The 18,760-nt window shown below is 40.0% G+C and overlaps 1 protein-coding gene across 4 annotated transcripts; it reads left to right on the forward strand.

The window, feature by feature from the left end:
• The first annotated feature begins 329 nt into the window (after positions 1–329).
• SRSF1 (serine and arginine rich splicing factor 1) lies at positions 330–4,098 on the forward strand. Of its 4 annotated transcripts, XR_001153527.2 has the most exons (5): positions 333–662; positions 1,090–1,274; positions 1,620–1,792; positions 2,555–2,673; positions 3,591–4,098. XR_001153527.2 is itself a non-coding variant. In XM_075994441.1 (4 exons), exons 1-4 carry the CDS (start codon positions 469–471, stop codon positions 2,300–2,302), a joined length of 879 nt encoding a protein of 292 aa, XP_075850556.1. In that variant the 5' UTR covers positions 330–468; the 3' UTR covers positions 2,303–4,098. The 4 variants fall into 4 exon arrangements, 3 of the variants coding, with proteins under 3 accessions (XP_075850556.1, XP_012618173.1, XP_075850555.1); XM_075994441.1 differs by having other exon boundaries at positions 330–662; positions 1,976–4,098; XM_012762719.2 differs by having other exon boundaries at positions 332–662; positions 2,555–4,098.
• The last annotated feature ends 14,662 nt before the right edge of the window (positions 4,099–18,760 follow it).

The raw sequence follows: 18,760 nt of genomic DNA on the forward strand, positions 1-18,760 counted from the left end.
TAGGTTTCACCAAGTCCTTTGATGGCGCCGAGTTGCTTTCAAAAAGGTTATTTCCTGGGGAAATTGACTATCCTTCAAGAACTGACAGGGGTTAATAACTCCTTTAATGAGGATTCTGTTTTTAATTTTTACCAAACGGCTGGTCACTCTATTAGCAAACCACGCCAAATCAGGAAGGCGGCGGACTTTTTTTTTTCCCCTTCGGGCGGAGGGTGACGTCGCGCGTGCGTGCGCGTGCGTGAGAGTACTAATCGCGGCACCCGTTACGCTCTGGCGCGTGCGTATTGAAATCGAATCGCTGTTTCCTACCGCTTCTCTTCCTCTCTCCCCCCATATCCGTGCGCCGAGCCGATAAAGGCGCCATTTTGGAGAGGCCGCGGGAGACGTGGTGCCGCTGCGGGCTCGCTCTGCTGTGCGCTAGGCTTGGTGGGAAGGCCCGTTCTCGAGTCCGCGCTTTTCGTCGCCGCCATGTCGGGAGGTGGTGTGATTCGTGGCCCGGCAGGGAACAACGATTGCCGCATCTACGTGGGTAACTTACCTCCAGACATCCGAACCAAGGACATTGAGGACGTGTTCTACAAATACGGCGCTATCCGAGACATCGACCTCAAGAATCGCCGCGGAGGACCGCCCTTCGCCTTCGTTGAGTTCGAGGACCCGCGGTGAGGCGGCATGGGGCTTGCGGCCTTGATGAAATAGGTTGGAGTAGTTGGGGAGGGCTCCAAAGGCCTTAAGGTAGAGAATGGGGAAGGGGGGGCTTTTAGAGAGGTTGGAGAGACGACATCGCCCATGCACTGGACGAGTCGGGAGCCGAGTTGATGTGGCTCCTCTGGTGGCTGGGTGCCTTGGACGTCCCCAGAGCTCTTTAGCATACGCAGAGCGGAAAAGTGAGGCGCTCGGGGCTGGTGTAGTGCTTGGGATCCAGGCGTGTTTCTGGGTGGGGGAGGGGCCATTCCTATTATGCAGCGCATGTGGGCTCTTCCACTCTGGGTGCGCATGTGCGGGGGGTGCGGGCGGTCGCTGGTTCCAGACTGAGTTAGCTTCTGCCGGTTTCTTTTCTCATCCCTCTTGCTTTCTGTGATCGCGCAGGGATGCGGAAGACGCGGTGTATGGTCGCGACGGCTATGATTACGATGGATACCGTCTGCGGGTGGAGTTCCCTCGAAGCGGCCGTGGTACAGGCCGAGGCGGCGGCGGGGGTGGAGGTGGCGGAGCTCCCCGAGGCCGCTATGGCCCCCCATCCAGGCGTTCAGAAAACAGAGTGGTTGTCTCTGGTGAGTTGACTGCTTGTGTGGGTTGATGAGAAGGGACAGAAACCACCTAAAAATTGTCCTTGTGTGACTGGTTTAACAATTGCAAGTTTTTCGTGTTAGGTTTTAAATTATTGGTTTTGGGGTGAGTTTGGTAAACAAGGATTACTGTAGTGCGGATTTACCAAATTAGGTTGCACTGGAATGTGCTTTAGAAATGATTTTGGACTCTTCGGGTTACAGAATATTGCCAGCTCTTTACCTGTAGTCACATGAAATCATTAAGTATTTTAATCTTTGTTCTAATGTATAAAGTTCGATGTGAAATTTGGGATAATTAGTATTAAGGAAGAAAAATCACTTTTTCAGGACTGCCTCCAAGTGGAAGCTGGCAGGATTTAAAGGATCACATGCGTGAAGCAGGTGATGTATGTTATGCTGATGTTTACCGAGATGGCACTGGTGTCGTGGAGTTTGTACGGAAAGAAGATATGACCTATGCAGTTCGAAAACTGGATAACACTAAGTTTAGATCCCATGAGGTAGGTTATACACTTATTCTTTTCTTTGGCCAGAATTGGATACAATGGTGTTAACAGTGGAATTTGAAGGTAAGGATTCAGGCAAGGGTGTCCGAGTAAATTGCCAGGTTTCTGGTTTTGGTTACATTGTATTCATTCAGCATGCCTGAAGACAGGTAAAAGCTTAGATCTTTCAATGGAAAGTTCTGTCTATCCAATAGGGAGAAACTGCCTACATCCGGGTTAAAGTTGATGGGCCCAGAAGTCCAAGTTATGGAAGATCTCGATCTCGAAGCCGTAGTCGTAGCAGAAGCCGTAGCAGAAGCAACAGCAGGAGTCGCAGTTACTCCCCAAGGAGAAGCAGAGGATCACCACGCTATTCTCCCCGTCATAGCAGATCTCGCTCTCGTACATAAGATGATTGGTGACACTTTTTGTAGAACCCATGTTGTATACAGTTTTCCTTTACTCAGTACAATCTTTTCATTTTTTAATTCAAACTGTTTTGTTCAGAATGGGCTAAAGTGTTGAATTGCATTCTTGTGTAATATCCCCTTGCTCCTAACATCTACATTCCCCTTATGTCTTTGATAAATTGTATTTTAAGTGATGTCATAGACAGGATTGTTTAAATTTAGTTAACTCTCCATGCTCTTCAGACTGTGATTGTGTAAATGTCTCTTCTGCTCTGGTTTGTGTGAACTGGGATGTTGGGGGTGTTTGTGGTTATCTTATCTGGGGAAGTTCTTATGTTTATCTTGCTTTTCATGTGTCTTTCTGTAGACATATCTGAAGAGATGGATTAAGAATGCTTTGGATTAAGGATTGTGGAGCACATTTCAATCATTTTAGGATTGTCAAAAGGAGGATTGAGGAGGATCAGATCAATAATGGAGGCAATGGTATGACTCCAAGTGCTGTTGTCAACAGATGAAATTGGCAGTATTGACCTTATACTAAAAGGCAAGGGTTAAAAATGATTATATTCATGTACCTTAAAATACTTGAACATTTTATGCAGTTAACTTTAGCTACAATTGCTTTGCTCTTTAAACCTGGCAATTGTGGCAAAATTGCCCATTTTGTAACAATTTATTTTGCTCCCTACCCCCCATTTTTGTTTTAATAGGGACTAATGTGGGAAGAACTGGCTAATTTGTCACAGTACTTAGTTACAACTGTTAATGTGTGACCTGCTGTTGGTGTACATGTGGGTACAGGGTGTCTTTAATTCCAACGAGATAGAGTATAATATCAATACTGCTAAATCTGCATGTCCTCTGTGTGACTGATAGAGCGTTGCTATTTCATTTTTTAAAGACAAAATGAAAGCAAAATATAGAATTCCAATGTACTGGTGTAGATAATCTAGTTGGGAATACTTTTAAGTCTCACCTTCCCCTTTAAACTAATATTCATAATTGACTCATATGTTTAAAACACTTTAATTTACAAATTAAATTGCAAGATGGGAGTATTAGATTTAGTTTAGACTTAGGTGGGTAGCAATACCAGTAAACTTTTCAACTACATAACTTTTTGCAACCACAAAACCTGTAATACGCTGTACAGTAACAAGTGTTGGCATTATCAGTTGAACTGTAAATATAAAATGCTTCTTCCAATTAGTCTCTATGATGATTAAGTTTCTAAAAATTTATCTGAACACCATTCAGAAACTTGTTTTGGGGAATTTGATAGTTATTGATGTACATCTATTAAACTGATGACAGACATAACTCATCATTCCCCAGAAACCTTTTTTGATTACAGTATCTAACATTTTGCCTCCTCTTTTTTGGTTTTGCTGGTTATAAAGGTTTGGATTGGAGAGGGCTCACTGGATCCCAATCCTTGGAGCTGGATCATTGGATTCAAATCATAATGTGGATAGGATAGGGAGGATGAATTACAAGGATTCATGGAGCGGGATCAGATTACCAGGAACATAGGAGTGGATTCCTGCCCCAACCAAACCGCATTCGTGTGGATTTTTTTTTATTCAACTTAATTGGCTATTCCAAAGATTTTTTTTTTTCCTATTTTTGACGATTGGAGCCCTTAAGATGCACGATGGAATTGTGTTTTGCATTTTTTGGTAAAAGGAGCAAAGCGAGGACCTGGAGATATACGCTGGAGCAATCTCCTTGGAAGGATTCAGCACGAGTAGATGGTAAACATTTAAAGGGGAAAGGGGGGGTTTGTTTAAAATAGTAAATCAGTAAGTCACTTCTAAATTTAAAACAATTGGAGTTGAAGAATAAGTAGGTTTCCAATTGGCTATTGCCGTTTTTCTTTGAAAAAAATAAACATTTTTTAAAAAACTATGCATGGTTGTCCTTTTTCCTCTTCATGTAAGATTTTAACTGGGTCTATCAGTTAATACTTTAAATTGATAAGATTCTGACTCTTGTGTTTGTGTTAGTATATTAAAAGTATTTGAAAGGCAATATGTAATAAATGGTGTTAGCCATCTCTTGTTAATTGTGAAAGTCTTCAGGGAAAGAAAGATAAAAGGTGAGACTAAGGCATTTGTGTATGTAATGGTAAATGGGGAGGTAATCTAATCTGAAGTAGAAGCTGCTCCAGCTTTGCTAAAAAGTGATTAAAAACTTAGATACTGCTTATTTTTGGTGGTCATTTGGACAATACAGGTTTTTGTGCAAAACTGGTTGATGTCCACAGTAAATTAATGTTAACTGAGTTAGCTTTTGATGTTGTTAATGAAACTCATCTGAAAAATTGGTAAGTATTAAATGTTAACTTCAGCATAGATGTATTAGATCTCAAGACAAATCACTTTTTTTTGAAATGTGAATAATGCACAAGATTAACTGCTTATTTGGGTGAAATCATTACTAGTAAGAACCTAGACATTCTTCAGAATGTTGCCTTGTAAACCCTTCTCAACCATAAGGTAATTTTGTACCCAAAACTTTGGTATTCTGTACCAAAGCTGTGATTATATCTTGTCATGTTGCTTTTGTATTTTTCTACTGATAGCCCCTGGTTGCTAAATCTTCAGCTTGACTGGGGGAGATTTTTAAATCCCAATGTTTTTTTCTTTTTTGTTTTTCCACAGATAGTCACAACCCTCAAACCATTCTTTTCTGCACCCAAAAGAAATAACTAGAACCTAACATTTCCCTTGGGTGCTAATCAGAGTTGGAAGCTGAATTTAAGGTAGTTACTCAGGTGACAGGATTTAAAACCTAGGGGAAACAAGAAATAATTGGTAGTGGGAGAACGGGGCTCCAAGAGATTTATATAAGGTCACCCAACCAGCACATCTTAATGAACCTTGTGGAATATCAGGAGAAATGTTAAATTCAAAACTAGGATTTCACTAAATAAGTAAAAGTTAAAGAAGTAGTTCTAGTTTTTTCATAAGAATTCAGTGTAATGGCCAAGAAGCAAAAAGATTTACTGTTTAAAAAAAATTCTGAATGATTATAATTTTGTATGACATGCTTGATGTTTTAAACTGTTAAACATCAGATTTTTTTTTTTTTGGAGACAGTCTTACTCTGTTGCCCCCTGGTAAAGTGCGGTGGCATCAGCCTAGCTCACAGCTACCTCAAACTCATGGGCTCAGGCAATCTTGCCTCAGCCTCCTGAGTAGCTGGGGCTACTATAGGCATGTGCCACCATGCCTGGCTAATTTTTTCCATATATTTTTAGTTGGCCAATTTATTCATTTCGATTTTCTAGTAGAGACGGGGTCTCACTCTCCTTGCTCGGGCTGGTTTCAAACTCCTGACCTTGAACCATATGCCTGCCTCAACCTCCCAGAGAACTAGGATTATAGGCGTGAGCCACCACGCCAGTCCTAAACATCAGATTTTTTATTAAGGGAAGATAAAGAGTGACTAAAAAGATGCTTTTGGAAGGTTAATGTGAGCTAGATTTAGGTTCATTTTTGTTTATTGAATGTTTTGGAAACAAAAAGCTAAAAAATGTAAATGGCCTTTACTCAAGGTTGAGTGTATTTAAGTTGAAAGGTGTGCTTTACTGACCCAGCATTGAAATGAGATAGAAGTTACTCCTTGTCTACTATATAGGCTGAATTGGAGATTATAGAGATTTTGGTGCATGTGTGTGAAAGGTAAAGGGGAGCATAGATGTAGTCAAGATGACCAGACAACTAAAAGCTATTGACAGGAAATACAGACTTACATTTGTAATCTTAGGAAGTGGACCATAAACCTCTACCCATATTGTCAGAAGACCCTTTTGAAACTACAAAAGCTCTCTTGAATTTTTTGCCTTATCATCGACCTATGTATTTCCATTTAGAATATTATAGGGAGCCCATAATTATTTTCTACCCAAGGAAAAACTTAAGTCTCTTTAAGAAGCAATTATTTTTCATAACATCAGATTGAATAACTCACATTGCTGTTCAGCCTACATCTGACTGGAATCAAAAGGTAAGAAACTGATTTTCTGATTCCTAATTGTTTGGGATCTGAATTTTTTAAAACTAAGCAGCTAAGTTTAATATTTTTAAAAGTACTGTTTGGATTGTGAATAGATTCTCTTCATTTAAAATGGCTTGTTTTATACTTTAAATAAATTTTGAGTGCTTATATATCCACCCATTGTAGTGCTCGAGTTTGATCTAGACTATACTTTCCTCAGTTTTGTCTTTGAAACATTGTCTTGGTCATTAGGGCTGGTGTTTTCAGGTTTCTGTGGTCATGGTGAATTTCCTATGCTTGCCTTTTTGCTTACTTTGTATATGAAGTTTGTAATTACATTACAAATGAAATTATGTATTTACCATAAAAAATTTAAAAATGAGAAGCTGTTAGACTGAAGTTCTGTTGTAACATAACCACCCTTTGTGTTAACTTATTTCCATCACTGTAAGAAGAGTGCCCAAAGGCAGAAAACAGATTGACAATCTCTTACCCATTTTCCCAAATCCAAAAGACTTAAAAGTGATTTTTTTGTTGTTGGGGTAATGGAATATGAAACCTGACCAGAATTGATGTCTTCATTTTGCACTTAGTGTGACTAAATTTTTCCTGCAGAAATATTGATGTGCTTGATTATTCATTACACACAGTTGCCACAGACTTTGCTGAGGGCATTACATAATACACGGTATATATACAACACTTTCATAAAGTGCAAATAGCTCTGAATCCCATACATCTGGCTCTAGGAGTTCTGGATAAGGGATTATAGAATTGTACTAGAATACACAAGTCTAATGTTTCTGTGTGTAATTTGGGTATGTGAGTGAAAAACCTGTTAACTGGATCCTTTATTGAGATCATGTTCCCCATACTTTTAGGCAAAAGCAGCCACAAGAAAAAAAGGCATGACCAACATTTCTTTATTCTTTTACAGTAGTGGACTCAACAGTAAATTCTATTGAAGGAAATATGGAAATACTTAGCCATCCTAGAGTATATGATACAATACTGTATATTCTATTAAGGTAATTGTTTCTGTTTCAGTACTTAACAGGAACATTGTCCAGTCTGATCCTATAGGAAAAGATGGGATTGGCATGAAGTAAAGAGATTATAAGGAAACATCTGTTCATCGTGTCTATTGTGATTGTCCATTGAGTAAATAGTAATGCTTGCAAACTAACATTGGCTTTAAATATAGACCCAAGAAGTTACAATATTTAAGAACTCAGCACTTACTCCTGTGATTGAGAACTTGGGAGTGCTGCATTGCTAGCTTTGAAAGCTATGCCTGACAACCCTGAAAATGGTTGTGAGATTGTAGATTTCAAGGGGAGGATTTTTTCTATTACAAAAAATACTTAAAGCTTAGTGCTTTAGTAGTACACAGAAAATAAATTGAGTAAATTAGTTTTTGACATTTAGATTTAGGCAGAAGTAATAATCTACATTTTAATAGGTGTCAGGCTGGGTTTTCAAGGATAGAAAAGTCATACATAACCTTTTCATAAGAAGATTACCATTTAGGTAGTTAGAACACTTCAGAGAGTTAAGCTAGGTGCTTTGTCGTGGGCTGTTAAGAGTACAAAGAGATAATACCCAAGCACTAGGTTAAAAGGTGTCTTAACTCCTGTCACCATATAATACCATACAATGTGAAAATAGTAGAAATTGAGACTCAGTTTCTAGGATACAATACTCATCCCTTCCAAATACACTTTGAACAGAAACATTAATTTGGAGGGATGCCAAAATGTCTAATAATTTTTTTAGTGTTCTGTTCATTGGAGTAAATGCTAGGGAAGTATCATTTAGCCACTAGAGGGAGCTATGACACAACCAACCAGGAAATTATCCCTATCACAAATATGTACAGCAAGGTGGAGACCAATCACCATCATCCTCTCTATCAGATGTAAAGTTAGATGGTTTGCGTAAGTTTCTTGCTGTAACTTTACCTCTGCCTTCCTATGCACTGGACAATTTTTTTCCTCCAATTTTCATCTGGATCCAGTTAGGGTTTGTTTCTTTTTCTTTTTCTTTTTTTTTTTTTTTTTTTGAGACAGTCTTGCTTTATTGCCCAGGCTAGAGTGAGTGCCATGGCATCAGCCTAGCTCACAGCAACCTAAAATTCCTGGGCTCAGGCGATCCTATTGCCTCAGCCTCCCGGGTAGCTGGGACTACAGGCATGCGCCACCATGACCGCCATGCCTGGCTGATTTTTTCTCTATATTAGCTGTCCAATTAATTTTTTTCTATTTATAGTAGAAATGGGTCTCGGTCTTGTTCATGCTGGTTTGGAACTCCTGACCTTGAGCAATCCGCCCACCCCAGCCTCCTAGAGTGCTAGGATTACAGGCGTGAGCCACTGGGCTGGCCTAAGGTTTGTTTCCTTGAAACAGAGTTCTCACTGTGTTGCCTGGGATAATGCAGTCATCATAGCTCACTGCAGCTTCACTACTCTTGGGCTTGAGAGGTCCTGCCTCAGTTTTCCAAGTAGCTGGGATTACAGGTGAATTTTTCTATTTTTTGTAGAGACAGGATCTCACTCTGGCTGGTTTTGAATTCCTTAACTCAAGCAACCCTCCTGCCTCAACTTTAGTGCTAGGATTATAGGCATGAGCCACTGCACCCAGCCCATTTAGGGTTTAAACAGAGCTTACCTTACAGCTAGTCAAATCCTGTAACTCAGAAAAAAATATGTTTAGGTTCTGAGACTTAGAAGAAAATGCTAAAGACATGAGTCTGCTTGTTTTCTGCCTACCGTGTACATCTCCAGGTATGGAATAGTAAGGCTAGGAATGTGAGAATTGGGTACAGGAGTAGGTGTGCTGTAGAAAGAAAAATCACAAAATATATAAAATTGATCATGTGCTACAAAAGAATGTGCTTTCAGAGACCCTTGTTTTCATGATGTGAAACAGTTTTAGGAATAATGGTCTTATTTCTCAGCATTACTAAGAGGCTTTTAATGATAATTTATCTAAAATTCTACTCATTTGCCAAGTTAGCAGTTTTCTATTTTCTAGGCCTTTAGTAGATGCATAGTATCTTGTGATCAAAAAGTACACACAATTTTCTTGACATGCTTACTTAGTGCCCTTTTTTTTTTGAGACAGTCTCACTCCATTGCCCAGGCTAGAGCACGTGGCGTCAGCCTAGCTCACAGCAACCTCAAACTCCTGGGCTCAGACGATCCTCCTGCCTCAGCCTCTTGAGTAGCTGGAACTACAGGCATGCGCCACCATGCCCAGCTAATTTTTTTCTATATGTTTTAGTTGGCCAATTTCTATTTTTTAGTAGAGACTGGGTCTTGCTCTTCCTCAGGCTGGTTTTGAACTCCTGATCTTGAGCGATCCGCCCACCTTGGCCTCCCAGAGTGCTAGGATTACAGGCGTGAGCCACCGTGCCCAGCTTAATGTCCTTTTTAACAGAACTGAAAACTTGGGAATTAAGCACTTCAGAATTTGTTATTTCTATCACTCCCTTTCCCCAGGTTTACATTATAAATGGAAAGGACACGAACTTCTCTCCTGTTTAAAATGTATAAATTATCACTAAGAATACTATATTAACAAAGTTTTTTAGGCCCACATGGTGGGATTTAGTCATCCAGAAGATGGATGTGGGAACACAGGCCTTAAGATGTTAATGTCAGAAACTTGTCTGTTTTGAAGAATATGATACTAAAAATGGACACATCTTGCAGGAGAAAAACGGAATCAAGTTTACACAACAGGGACTTGCCTGCCTGCTAAGTTAACACTTTATGTTGCAAGGGAGCCTACAGGAGGTTGTTGTTGACTAGTAGCCTTGCTGCAAATTGGATTGAGAGCGCTGAAAGGGCACTAGGTTGATTAAGCCTGTCCTTAATCCTATAATGTTAGTTCAGGTGTCCGTTTGATAATTTAACTGGTGAAGAGGCACTATGAATCTACAAATTGTACAAATGAAAATCCAGAATTCCCCTTGTAAAAAGAGAAGAGCTAAACCTGGAGAATGTTAAAATTCTAAAACATGATAGAATTGTTCCCTCAGATGCTGGATATTAGAAGAGTCTTTGTGTGTTATTTTGGGATAAGCTTTCTTTTTTTTTTTTTTTTTTTTTTTTGAGACAGAGTCTTGCTTTGTTGCCCAGGCTAGAGTGAGTGCCATGGCGTCAGCCTAGCTCACAGCAACCTCAAACTCCTGGCTCAAGCAATCCTCCTGCCTCAGCCTCCCAAGTAGCTGGGACTACAGGCATTCGCCACCATGCCCGGCTAATTTTTTTGTATATATATTAGTTGGCCAATTAATTTCTTTCTATTTATAGTAGAGACGGGGTCTCGCTCTTGCTCAGGCTGGTTTTGAACTCCTGACCTTGAGCAATCCGCCCGCCTCGGCCTCCCAAGAGCTAGGATTACAGGCGTGAGCCACCGCGCCCGGCCTGGGATAAGCTTTCAAGTTGCAGCAATTAAGACAATACATAAGAATGGACTGCAGCATCAGTCAAAGGGAAACTACAGTCTTTAAGTAGGACTGGGAAGTCCTGGGCTGAATCTCTTCTACACTTAACAGTGGCATGTCTAGAATTTTGAGCTATAAAATATTAAACCAAGAGTGACATCCATGTCCTTAGACTAGAAATGTAAAAATGTTGGTTGGCTCTACTGCAAGCACACTACAAAGAAAACTAAATTGGCTCCTTTGTTTAAAAATAGTAAATAGTTCTATGTGTTAGCCACAGTGCCATTGTGTCTATGACTTAGGCTAAACTAAAGATTTATTTACTTGACAAGACTTCTTTAAAAGGCTGTTTGGCTTTGTCTCCCATCTTCAGTTGCCTTACCAGCATTCTTGTGTGCACCCAAATTCATTACAAAACTGGTTTCAGTGACGCCAGTCTCTCTCTGTCCTGGGTATCAATCAGCTTCCTAAAACACGTCACTCCCTTTCAACAGTGTTATTTTCCATCTTTCAAGTTTATCATTGTTAGTCGTATCTTCCCCTGCTCTGGTTGATGCTATCCATGTTTGGTTTCGCTTCTGTGTATCTGCTTATATTTTCAGACATACTCCCCCCTTGGCAGTCTCCCTGCTTCCTCAAAGCCTCAAAGGTTTGGCTCAAGTCACACTTCATTCCTGAAACTAAGCAAGCTGCTAAAGCCCTTTAATAGCTCTCTTGAAGATGCATTTAGTTGCTTCATAATTCATCTCCTTGCTGTTGAATGTTTTGTGTGTGTTGATTTTTCATATCTGATGGAATTTCTGTAATAATCCTATTTCCCAATGAGCCAGATGCAATGCTGACAGTTTATATGGATTGACAACACACAGAAAGAACTTAGTACCCCCAAAAGAAGCTCTGTAGAAGTCCATATTTTACAAACTTGGTTAACTGTGTGTGGATTATTAGAGAAAGTATTCTAATCTTAACATTGGATCAAATAATTCCTCCTCAGATGTGAAGCCAGGAAGTTTCAATGAATTTAAATGCTAGCCTAAGTCCAAGTATAATTTCAAAAGTAAATGTTGCCCCCCAAATTGGTCTTGCAAAATAAAAAAGAAAGTTGTTTTGTAAGCTGTGCACACTTCTTTCGGTACAGATCATCAAGAATTGATGGCATTGTCTCCTAAAAGACTAAGCAATTCCTTCTCTTGCTGCTTTATTTTTTTTAGTTTGTCTCCTAAAATGTCACTGCTATGGATCCATTATTTATTCTTAAGCTTGATTGTTACAGGGGAAAGCTTAAGTCACCTCTGAATTTAGTGATCCTGCCTCAGTGGGAATCTCTGCAGATTTCTCACTGAGATCGAATCATTTTGGGTTTGTTTTTTTTTTTTTTTTTTTTTCGGTTAGTAGTTATTCATAAAGGAATTACTACATAGATTGATTTATAGTAAATTTGCTTACAGTAAAGAGACTGGATATTGTGTATATTATTCCTTGGGCTGGGAAAGAATCTTAGACTTTACTTCAGAACCCTGACCTTTAGGCTGACAAGAGAGGATCAGCTAGCTTAAGCAATTCTCTCAAGGCCAAGAGTCCCAGCATATACATATGTTTAATACTCCACTTCCCAAATCCTGCAAAATCTATCCTCATTCCTTTTGCTGTTAAAAATTCTTCCACCCCTTGATCAGCTAATGATTGAAGCATTCTTGAACTAATTACAGTCTATTTCTGCTTTGCTTTTCTTCAGCATGCTTGTATATTATGTCACATGTGCACGTTCTCTTTAACCTGTTCTCTAGTTGCATGTTTGTGTTTTTAACATTTTGGCATTTCTACCAAGATGCCCAAGTATGCTGGTACATGTACATTAATACATGTGAATAATAAATACATTAATGAAATCCTAGGCAAGTGTGCCACATAACTTAAATGTGAGGCACAGGTCTGTTTTTACAAAGTACTTCGACTTATTTTAATCCTCAAGTGGTATTTAGCCTCATTTTGCACTTTGAGGAAATAGACTCAAAGATGTTAAAGTGGCAGGCCTAGAACTTGAATCCAGGTCTTCTGATGACAAATTCGTGTTTATTTTACTACCACAATGCTTTTTTAAGCAAGCCTACTTTTTGCAGTTGGGAGGTTCTTAGGGGATAAGTCTTGGGCTCAAGTGAACACCACCTGTAATGTCTACCTAATGCCACCAGGGTGTCCCATGGTACTGTCTTTGATCCATGTGCTTACCCTGGGACTTGGGGGATATTCCTGATCATGAGCTCATCTAGTCAGTGGCAGTGGCCATGGCCCAGAGCCTGGCAGCAAGAAAGTAAGATGCTTAGCTCCCTGGCTTAGCTCCCCCAGTGTGCAGTGCACAGCGCACAGCCAGCTCTATCAGAGAAGCCGTTGCCTTCTTTTGACCCCTACTTTTCAGGCTGGCCCCATAAAAGGACAACAGGTCACACACACAGTGGCCAGGGCCTGGCTGGCTAGCCCCACAAGAGCATAGGAAAGAACCTATGGATGTGTAAATGTCTACAAATATCTGCATTTGTTTTGATAGCTGAGTATATACTTAAATTTATATTAGTAAAACAGGTTCACAAGTTACTACTCTAGGTAGATGAATTTTGAAAGCCAATGTGTGGTGACTCCAATTTGCAGTAGAAATGTTTGCATTTACATTCAGCCTGAGTATACAGCCTCTTAGGTATTAGTTTTTATATTTAGCAACCCTAGATGGAACAGTGTCAAAGCTATCATTTATATAAGAACCAATAAGGCAGATGGCCCCTTTAAAAATTTCCTTCCTTCCCAGTGTTCCTTAAACATTTTGTACGAATGTCTATAACTGGTTTATAATTTCTTTACAAGTCTTGTTTTCTTCACTTGAGGAGATTCTTTGAAGTATTTCCAGGGGCTAGTGCAGCTCCTGGCATTTAATAGGTGTTCAATATTTTTTTGTTTACTAAAATAGTAGTGCTTCCATAATAGTTCTGAGACAATGCTATACATGAGCCATTTTTCTAAGGAGAGAGTCTATGTTAGACACTTCTTTTGTATTCAAGCTGATTAAAATTAACTGTGAACTGGTAAGTTGGTCTTTGGAATATCCTTGCTGGCCTTTCAAAATCTTCACTACAACTTTCTAGGTTGGAATTCTCAGCATGGCCTGAATTGGGGGCTATATCTGAACTGTTTCTCTTTAGTTGTCATCTATATGCTATGTCTAGGACTGGGTGTTTACCAAGGCTCTTCAAGTCACTGGGAGGGACTCCTAAGTTAAGAGTGAACTACTGACTTGGGATATGGAATTTGTGGTGCTCCTTCCCTTTCTCCTGTCTTCTCAGGTGAGTTTTCATCTCAAAACTCCTAAACCATAGTGTTGATATCGCTGTGGAACAAAAACAAACCTACTCTGTAATAGTCAAGTTTACCTGAATTTTCTCAGTTCTTCTCTGGTGAGAGGTCTAATCACAGATTGTTGTACCAACTTGGACCCTTTCATGTGCTTAAGTAATCAGAATAACTGCCTCAGCTAAATGTGTATAGAACATATATGGGGCTTCCTCAGGCTTCAGCATATTTCCCTAGATGTGCTACAGAAGAGACCATGGACAAATTAGCAGTAAAAGTTACCAGTTGTGATGCAAGCAACCTTAGGGAGAAGAGTCTCCCTAAGAAGTATCAAGGGTTTTGTGGGGTTTTTTTGTCCCATATCATATAACTATTAAGAAATGAGTCTGAAAATAACTCTTTCAGATGTGAGGAATAAGTATTCCTTTGCCACTTACAAGTACAAACTACTAAAAGGCAGAAATAGCGTGTTATGCTCTATTCCAACCCCCACAGTGTCTGTTTCTAGGTTTGCTTTATACCTGATGCTCAGGAAGTATTTTCACTGGCTGGGTTGACTACTTGCCATCTGCTGAGCATTCATTGCTGAATGAAAGGGGAAAGAAAGTGAAAGGAGAGGTGGGGGGAAAGAGGAAGCTGGAGAAATAAGAGGAAACAGCTGGAAGCTGAGGGTGTGGGATTTACCTAAGGTCAGTAAAACAAAAAGCTAGCAGCGGACAGGGTCAGGCCCTGAGGATAGAGGGATAATTAACTTCTGTTAGCTGGTTGAGTAGAGCCTTGTGTGCTTTGTTAGAGAGACCAAAGGTACTTCAAAGGAAAACTAGATTCTTCCCTGTGTACCTTAGTAAGTTGTTCATCAGGTCAAAATCTACCCTGCCCTCTAGGAATTATGGTCTTCCTTTAAGCCTAGCAGAGAATTTGCTGCCACTGCTTAGGCAACCAAGGGTGAAGTTCTTCAAGTAGTATTTGCACACAGCAGCGGGTAAGCTCAATGTATTATTCACAGCTTAAAGAGTAAATGCTGCGTACAGCTATTGTTTCTGTATAGAGCTTCCAACAACTAGTTTACTAGGCCCCTTTACCTGCATTTATGCCTGGACTGATGACTAAATGTAGAACTTGTGGCAGCTTCTAGTTCAGAGACTTTTCAGAGTCAAGGAACAATATCCTTTGAGGAGTTAATTCCCTCACTTGGAGCCTTAGCAGGATCTTATGCTGTCTAGGCCTTGTGTTGCCATCTGTTGGCACTGCTTGCTAGAATGGAGCAGCCTTCCCAAAGCTTAGTCTGGTTAGTCTTGTAATGTCATATTGGTGTCTTAGGCCCCTGCCGCTCACTTATCTCACCCAGGGAACATTCTGCATAGGTTCCTCAATACCTGTTTCATTATTCCCCATTCCCTTTACTGCCAAGATTGGAGGGACCCTCAGCTGAAGATCAAATTGACCCAGTGAAGAAGAAGCTGAAGAGAGATGTTTCTCTTGGTAGAGTGTTCACTAGATACAGATGTTTATGCCCTGCCTCTACTCTTCAGGAGAACATTTGGACAGGCATTAACAATTAGTAAATTTCTTTACACATGGCTAGCATTTTTGTTTTTTCTGGTAATACAGATGGTGGCACATCTGTTTAGTGTCATTACATCCCTCTTTGAATGTGTTTGGGGTGGAGGGTATAGCCACTGAGAAGTTCACCTCTATACCAGAGAAATTTTGTGTGTAAGAATTTATGTCTTTGACTATTCACACAATGATGGAACTGAGTTGATCTTTGGTTCAGGCCCACCAAGTTTGTGTGACCTGTTAAAGTATCAACTTTTTTCAAGCTCAGCCATTACCCTGGTCCTGGGGCATCTGAGGGCAGTGGAGAACAGGTGTCCAAAGGAGAAATGTTGCTGCCTGAGAATATGTTTTCCAGTTGTATTGAATTTCTTACTTGGTGTATTTTTGACCTGTCTTGGTTTCTTTCCTTCTTGTGGCCCATGATATTTTGCTTGCTATTTGTGTGATATTCTGTCAGTCATTCAAGAGTTGTAAAATGGAAGGTAGTATTTCTGTGCAAATGCTTTATGGGTGAAGCTGATGAGTTAAGTCTTGGGTGTGTGACCTTTCTTAGAAGCAAGAGTGTGTCTTTTTTTTTTAAGGGTCTGGCCCTGCTGCCCAGGCTGGAGTGCAGTGGCATGATGATAGCGCACAGCAACCTCAAATTCTGGGGCTTGAACCATCCTCCTGCCTCAGCCTCCCGAGTAACTGGGACTACAGGCATGTACCACCACACTGGGCTAATTTTAATTAAGAACCCTCAACTACCAGTTGAACTCAGTGTATACTAGGAAAAATGGGTAGATTTGTTCCCTGTCCCTTTGTTTTCTTTGAGTATGTTCCGGCTGTCAAGTTAAAAAGGTATTCAGGGAAAAAAAATTGTTCCCCCTTCCTCACCTTGTCAGTTAAAACAGAAATAACTAGTGGTGACACTTTAGGTGATAGAATAGAAACACACACCCCACTTCTGACCACATGGGCCACAGGCAAGTGGCTTTAAGCCCTTAGTGTGGTTATCCAGCTTTGGGGAAGGGGGAGGAGCTAGCTTCTACTTTCCTCCTGAGAAGCTTGGGGTTTTGTAGGGGGTAAAGGAAAGCAGTTCACTTGGTCTGGTCCTCCTTTTGTCCCCAGTTGCACTGAGGCTGATATTGAAAGATGACATTTCTTTTTGCCCAGTGCTTTCTGATATTTCTAAATATTGCAGTCTTGGTTTTTAGTATTGGATTCGTTAATTGTCAGTTCTAGCTTTCTTGCATGAAAAGTTCATTAGCTTACCAATTTGAAGTTTCTAACTGATTTTTGTCCATTGAAAGTTTTGGATTTCATTTGTTTTTGGTTTGTTGAGCAGTCTTACTTGGGTACAGGTAACTGACAACAACAGAGATACTTTCTGGTCCTAGGATTCTAAATCTAATCTAAATCCTTTATGTATTTATTCACAGAACTTTAAAATCTTCTCCACACTAGGAAGGAAATATCCTGTTGCTTTCTAATATCTGCTAAAAGTTATCTTCAGAAAAACAGATCTTAATAGACATCTTCCTTTGTCATGTATCATTAGCCCTTTGGCCATTTACTTTAGGGCTCTTTGAGGGAGAGAGGGATAGAAGAAAACCTGTCATTTTAAGAGAAAGTGAAAGGAATAATTAACTGGCTCAGAGATAGTAATGCAGAGTTCTCAGCCCCAGAGTTAATCTAGAACCACTTAATAGCACTAATAAAAATATTTACTTAGCATCTGTTATATTTCAGGAAGTGTTCTAAGCATTTTATATACATTTCTTGTTTAATCCATAGGTGGCCTCTGTGAGATAGATATTTTCTTCCTGTTTTCCAGATGAAGAAACGGAGGCCCTGAAAGGTTAGGTGACAGGTCATACAACTTGGGGTAGGGGAGGGTGGAAGAGAAATCTGAACCAGGGCAGTTGGGGATCTGACTTTTGTGTGGGTGTATGTAGGCACTTCTTATTTTTTGCTTAGACACCAAACATTTCAGATGTTCATGTTTGAAGGTAACACCATCGATTCACTAACTAAAAGTTGTTTATAATAAAGAGTAATTTACTGGCTTTAAACATCCATAGTCTTTTCACTGAATCCCAGGCTATGGTCTGTGGAAGCTGGCTTGAGGAGGGGGCTTGTTTTATTTGTGCTTAAAGATACTGTCTGTCCTAAAAGTAGAAATGCCCCTTCTAGGGATATAGTATTTGATTATGGTGGTTTCATTATATTCCTCTAACAATTGGAACTGATTATTTTTGAGTACTTGTTTAAACTTTTGTATATTTTCCTTCTGGAAAATATCTCAGTGTTTAAAGTTTTGCCTGAATTTAAAAGGTTGCTAATTCTTTTTAAGGGAGAATTTGGGGGACAATCAGGATTTTTGGTTTTGTCTTATGGATTGAGATAAAATTATCCATTTTCCTCAAGAAAAGTGATACTTAAGAATCTCAGCTTTTTAGTAATGAGAACTGGACTGGTTTCACTTGACCTCTACTTCCTTTTAATGGGGAAACCCCTCCCCAGAGGTCCTGTGTGAAAGATTGCTGGGGAAAGGGTTTCTAGATTCCCGGCTAAGAAGTTCAACACAGTCCAGCAATATTGTCATTAGAATAATGGTCTTCATGAAGTACTGGTTTTCATAATCCTGAAGCTTCATTTTCACCACAATTTGAAAGGCAGCAACTGAGGAGGAGACACTATGCAGAGAAGGAAAACTGAGGGAACTGCGTTAGAGACCTGGAAGTGAGAATGTGTTAAGGCAGGGAAGAAGCATAGATTTGCTGTGCACCGAATAAAAGTAAACAGACATGCAGTGTCCAAGGTCAGAGCAAGAACATAAAGGTTTTAGTTTGCCTAGTTAATTCCTTAGGTTTGCATATTAGTTCTCTCCTTATTTTGCATGTATTTAAACTTAGGCTTCCTGAACCATAGTATTTTTCTTTCCAAAAGAGACTTATGGACATTATAGGAGGCATGGGGGCCACTGTAGCAGTTTGGCTGAGGAGTATATCAGAAACTTTTCATTGTTTTCTGTCCCCTCCTGTCTTAAGCTGACCAGTTCTCTGATGTGTTACCTGCTTCTGCTACTGATCCAAACCCCAGAACTTCTCATTCATCCCCAAGGCCTCTAGGCAGTATCCAATGGGGAGTCAGCTCTAAAAGGAACCAGACCAACATTTTCCAGCCCCTTCATTCTGCTGACTGAGAATGAGGAAAGAGTGGGAGAGGGGTATATACT

The sequence above is a fragment of the Microcebus murinus genome, chromosome 18 (assembly GCF_040939455.1).
Source record: "Microcebus murinus isolate Inina chromosome 18, M.murinus_Inina_mat1.0, whole genome shotgun sequence".
In the NCBI taxonomy this organism is placed as follows: domain Eukaryota; kingdom Metazoa; phylum Chordata; class Mammalia; order Primates; family Cheirogaleidae; genus Microcebus; species Microcebus murinus.

Bases quoted from the DNA above. Each gene is read 5' to 3' on its own strand.
- SRSF1 (XM_075994441.1), top strand. From the start codon at position 469: ATGTCGGGAGGTGGTGTGATTCGTGGCCCGGCAGGGAACAACGATTGC. The intron at 1,275-1,619 runs GTGAGTTGACTG...TCACTTTTTCAG, and splicing joins AAACAGAGTGGTTGTCTCTG to GACTGCCTCCAAGTGGAAGC. The intron at 1,793-1,975 runs GTAGGTTATACA...TTCAATGGAAAG, and splicing joins CTAAGTTTAGATCCCATGAG to TTCTGTCTATCCAATAGGGA.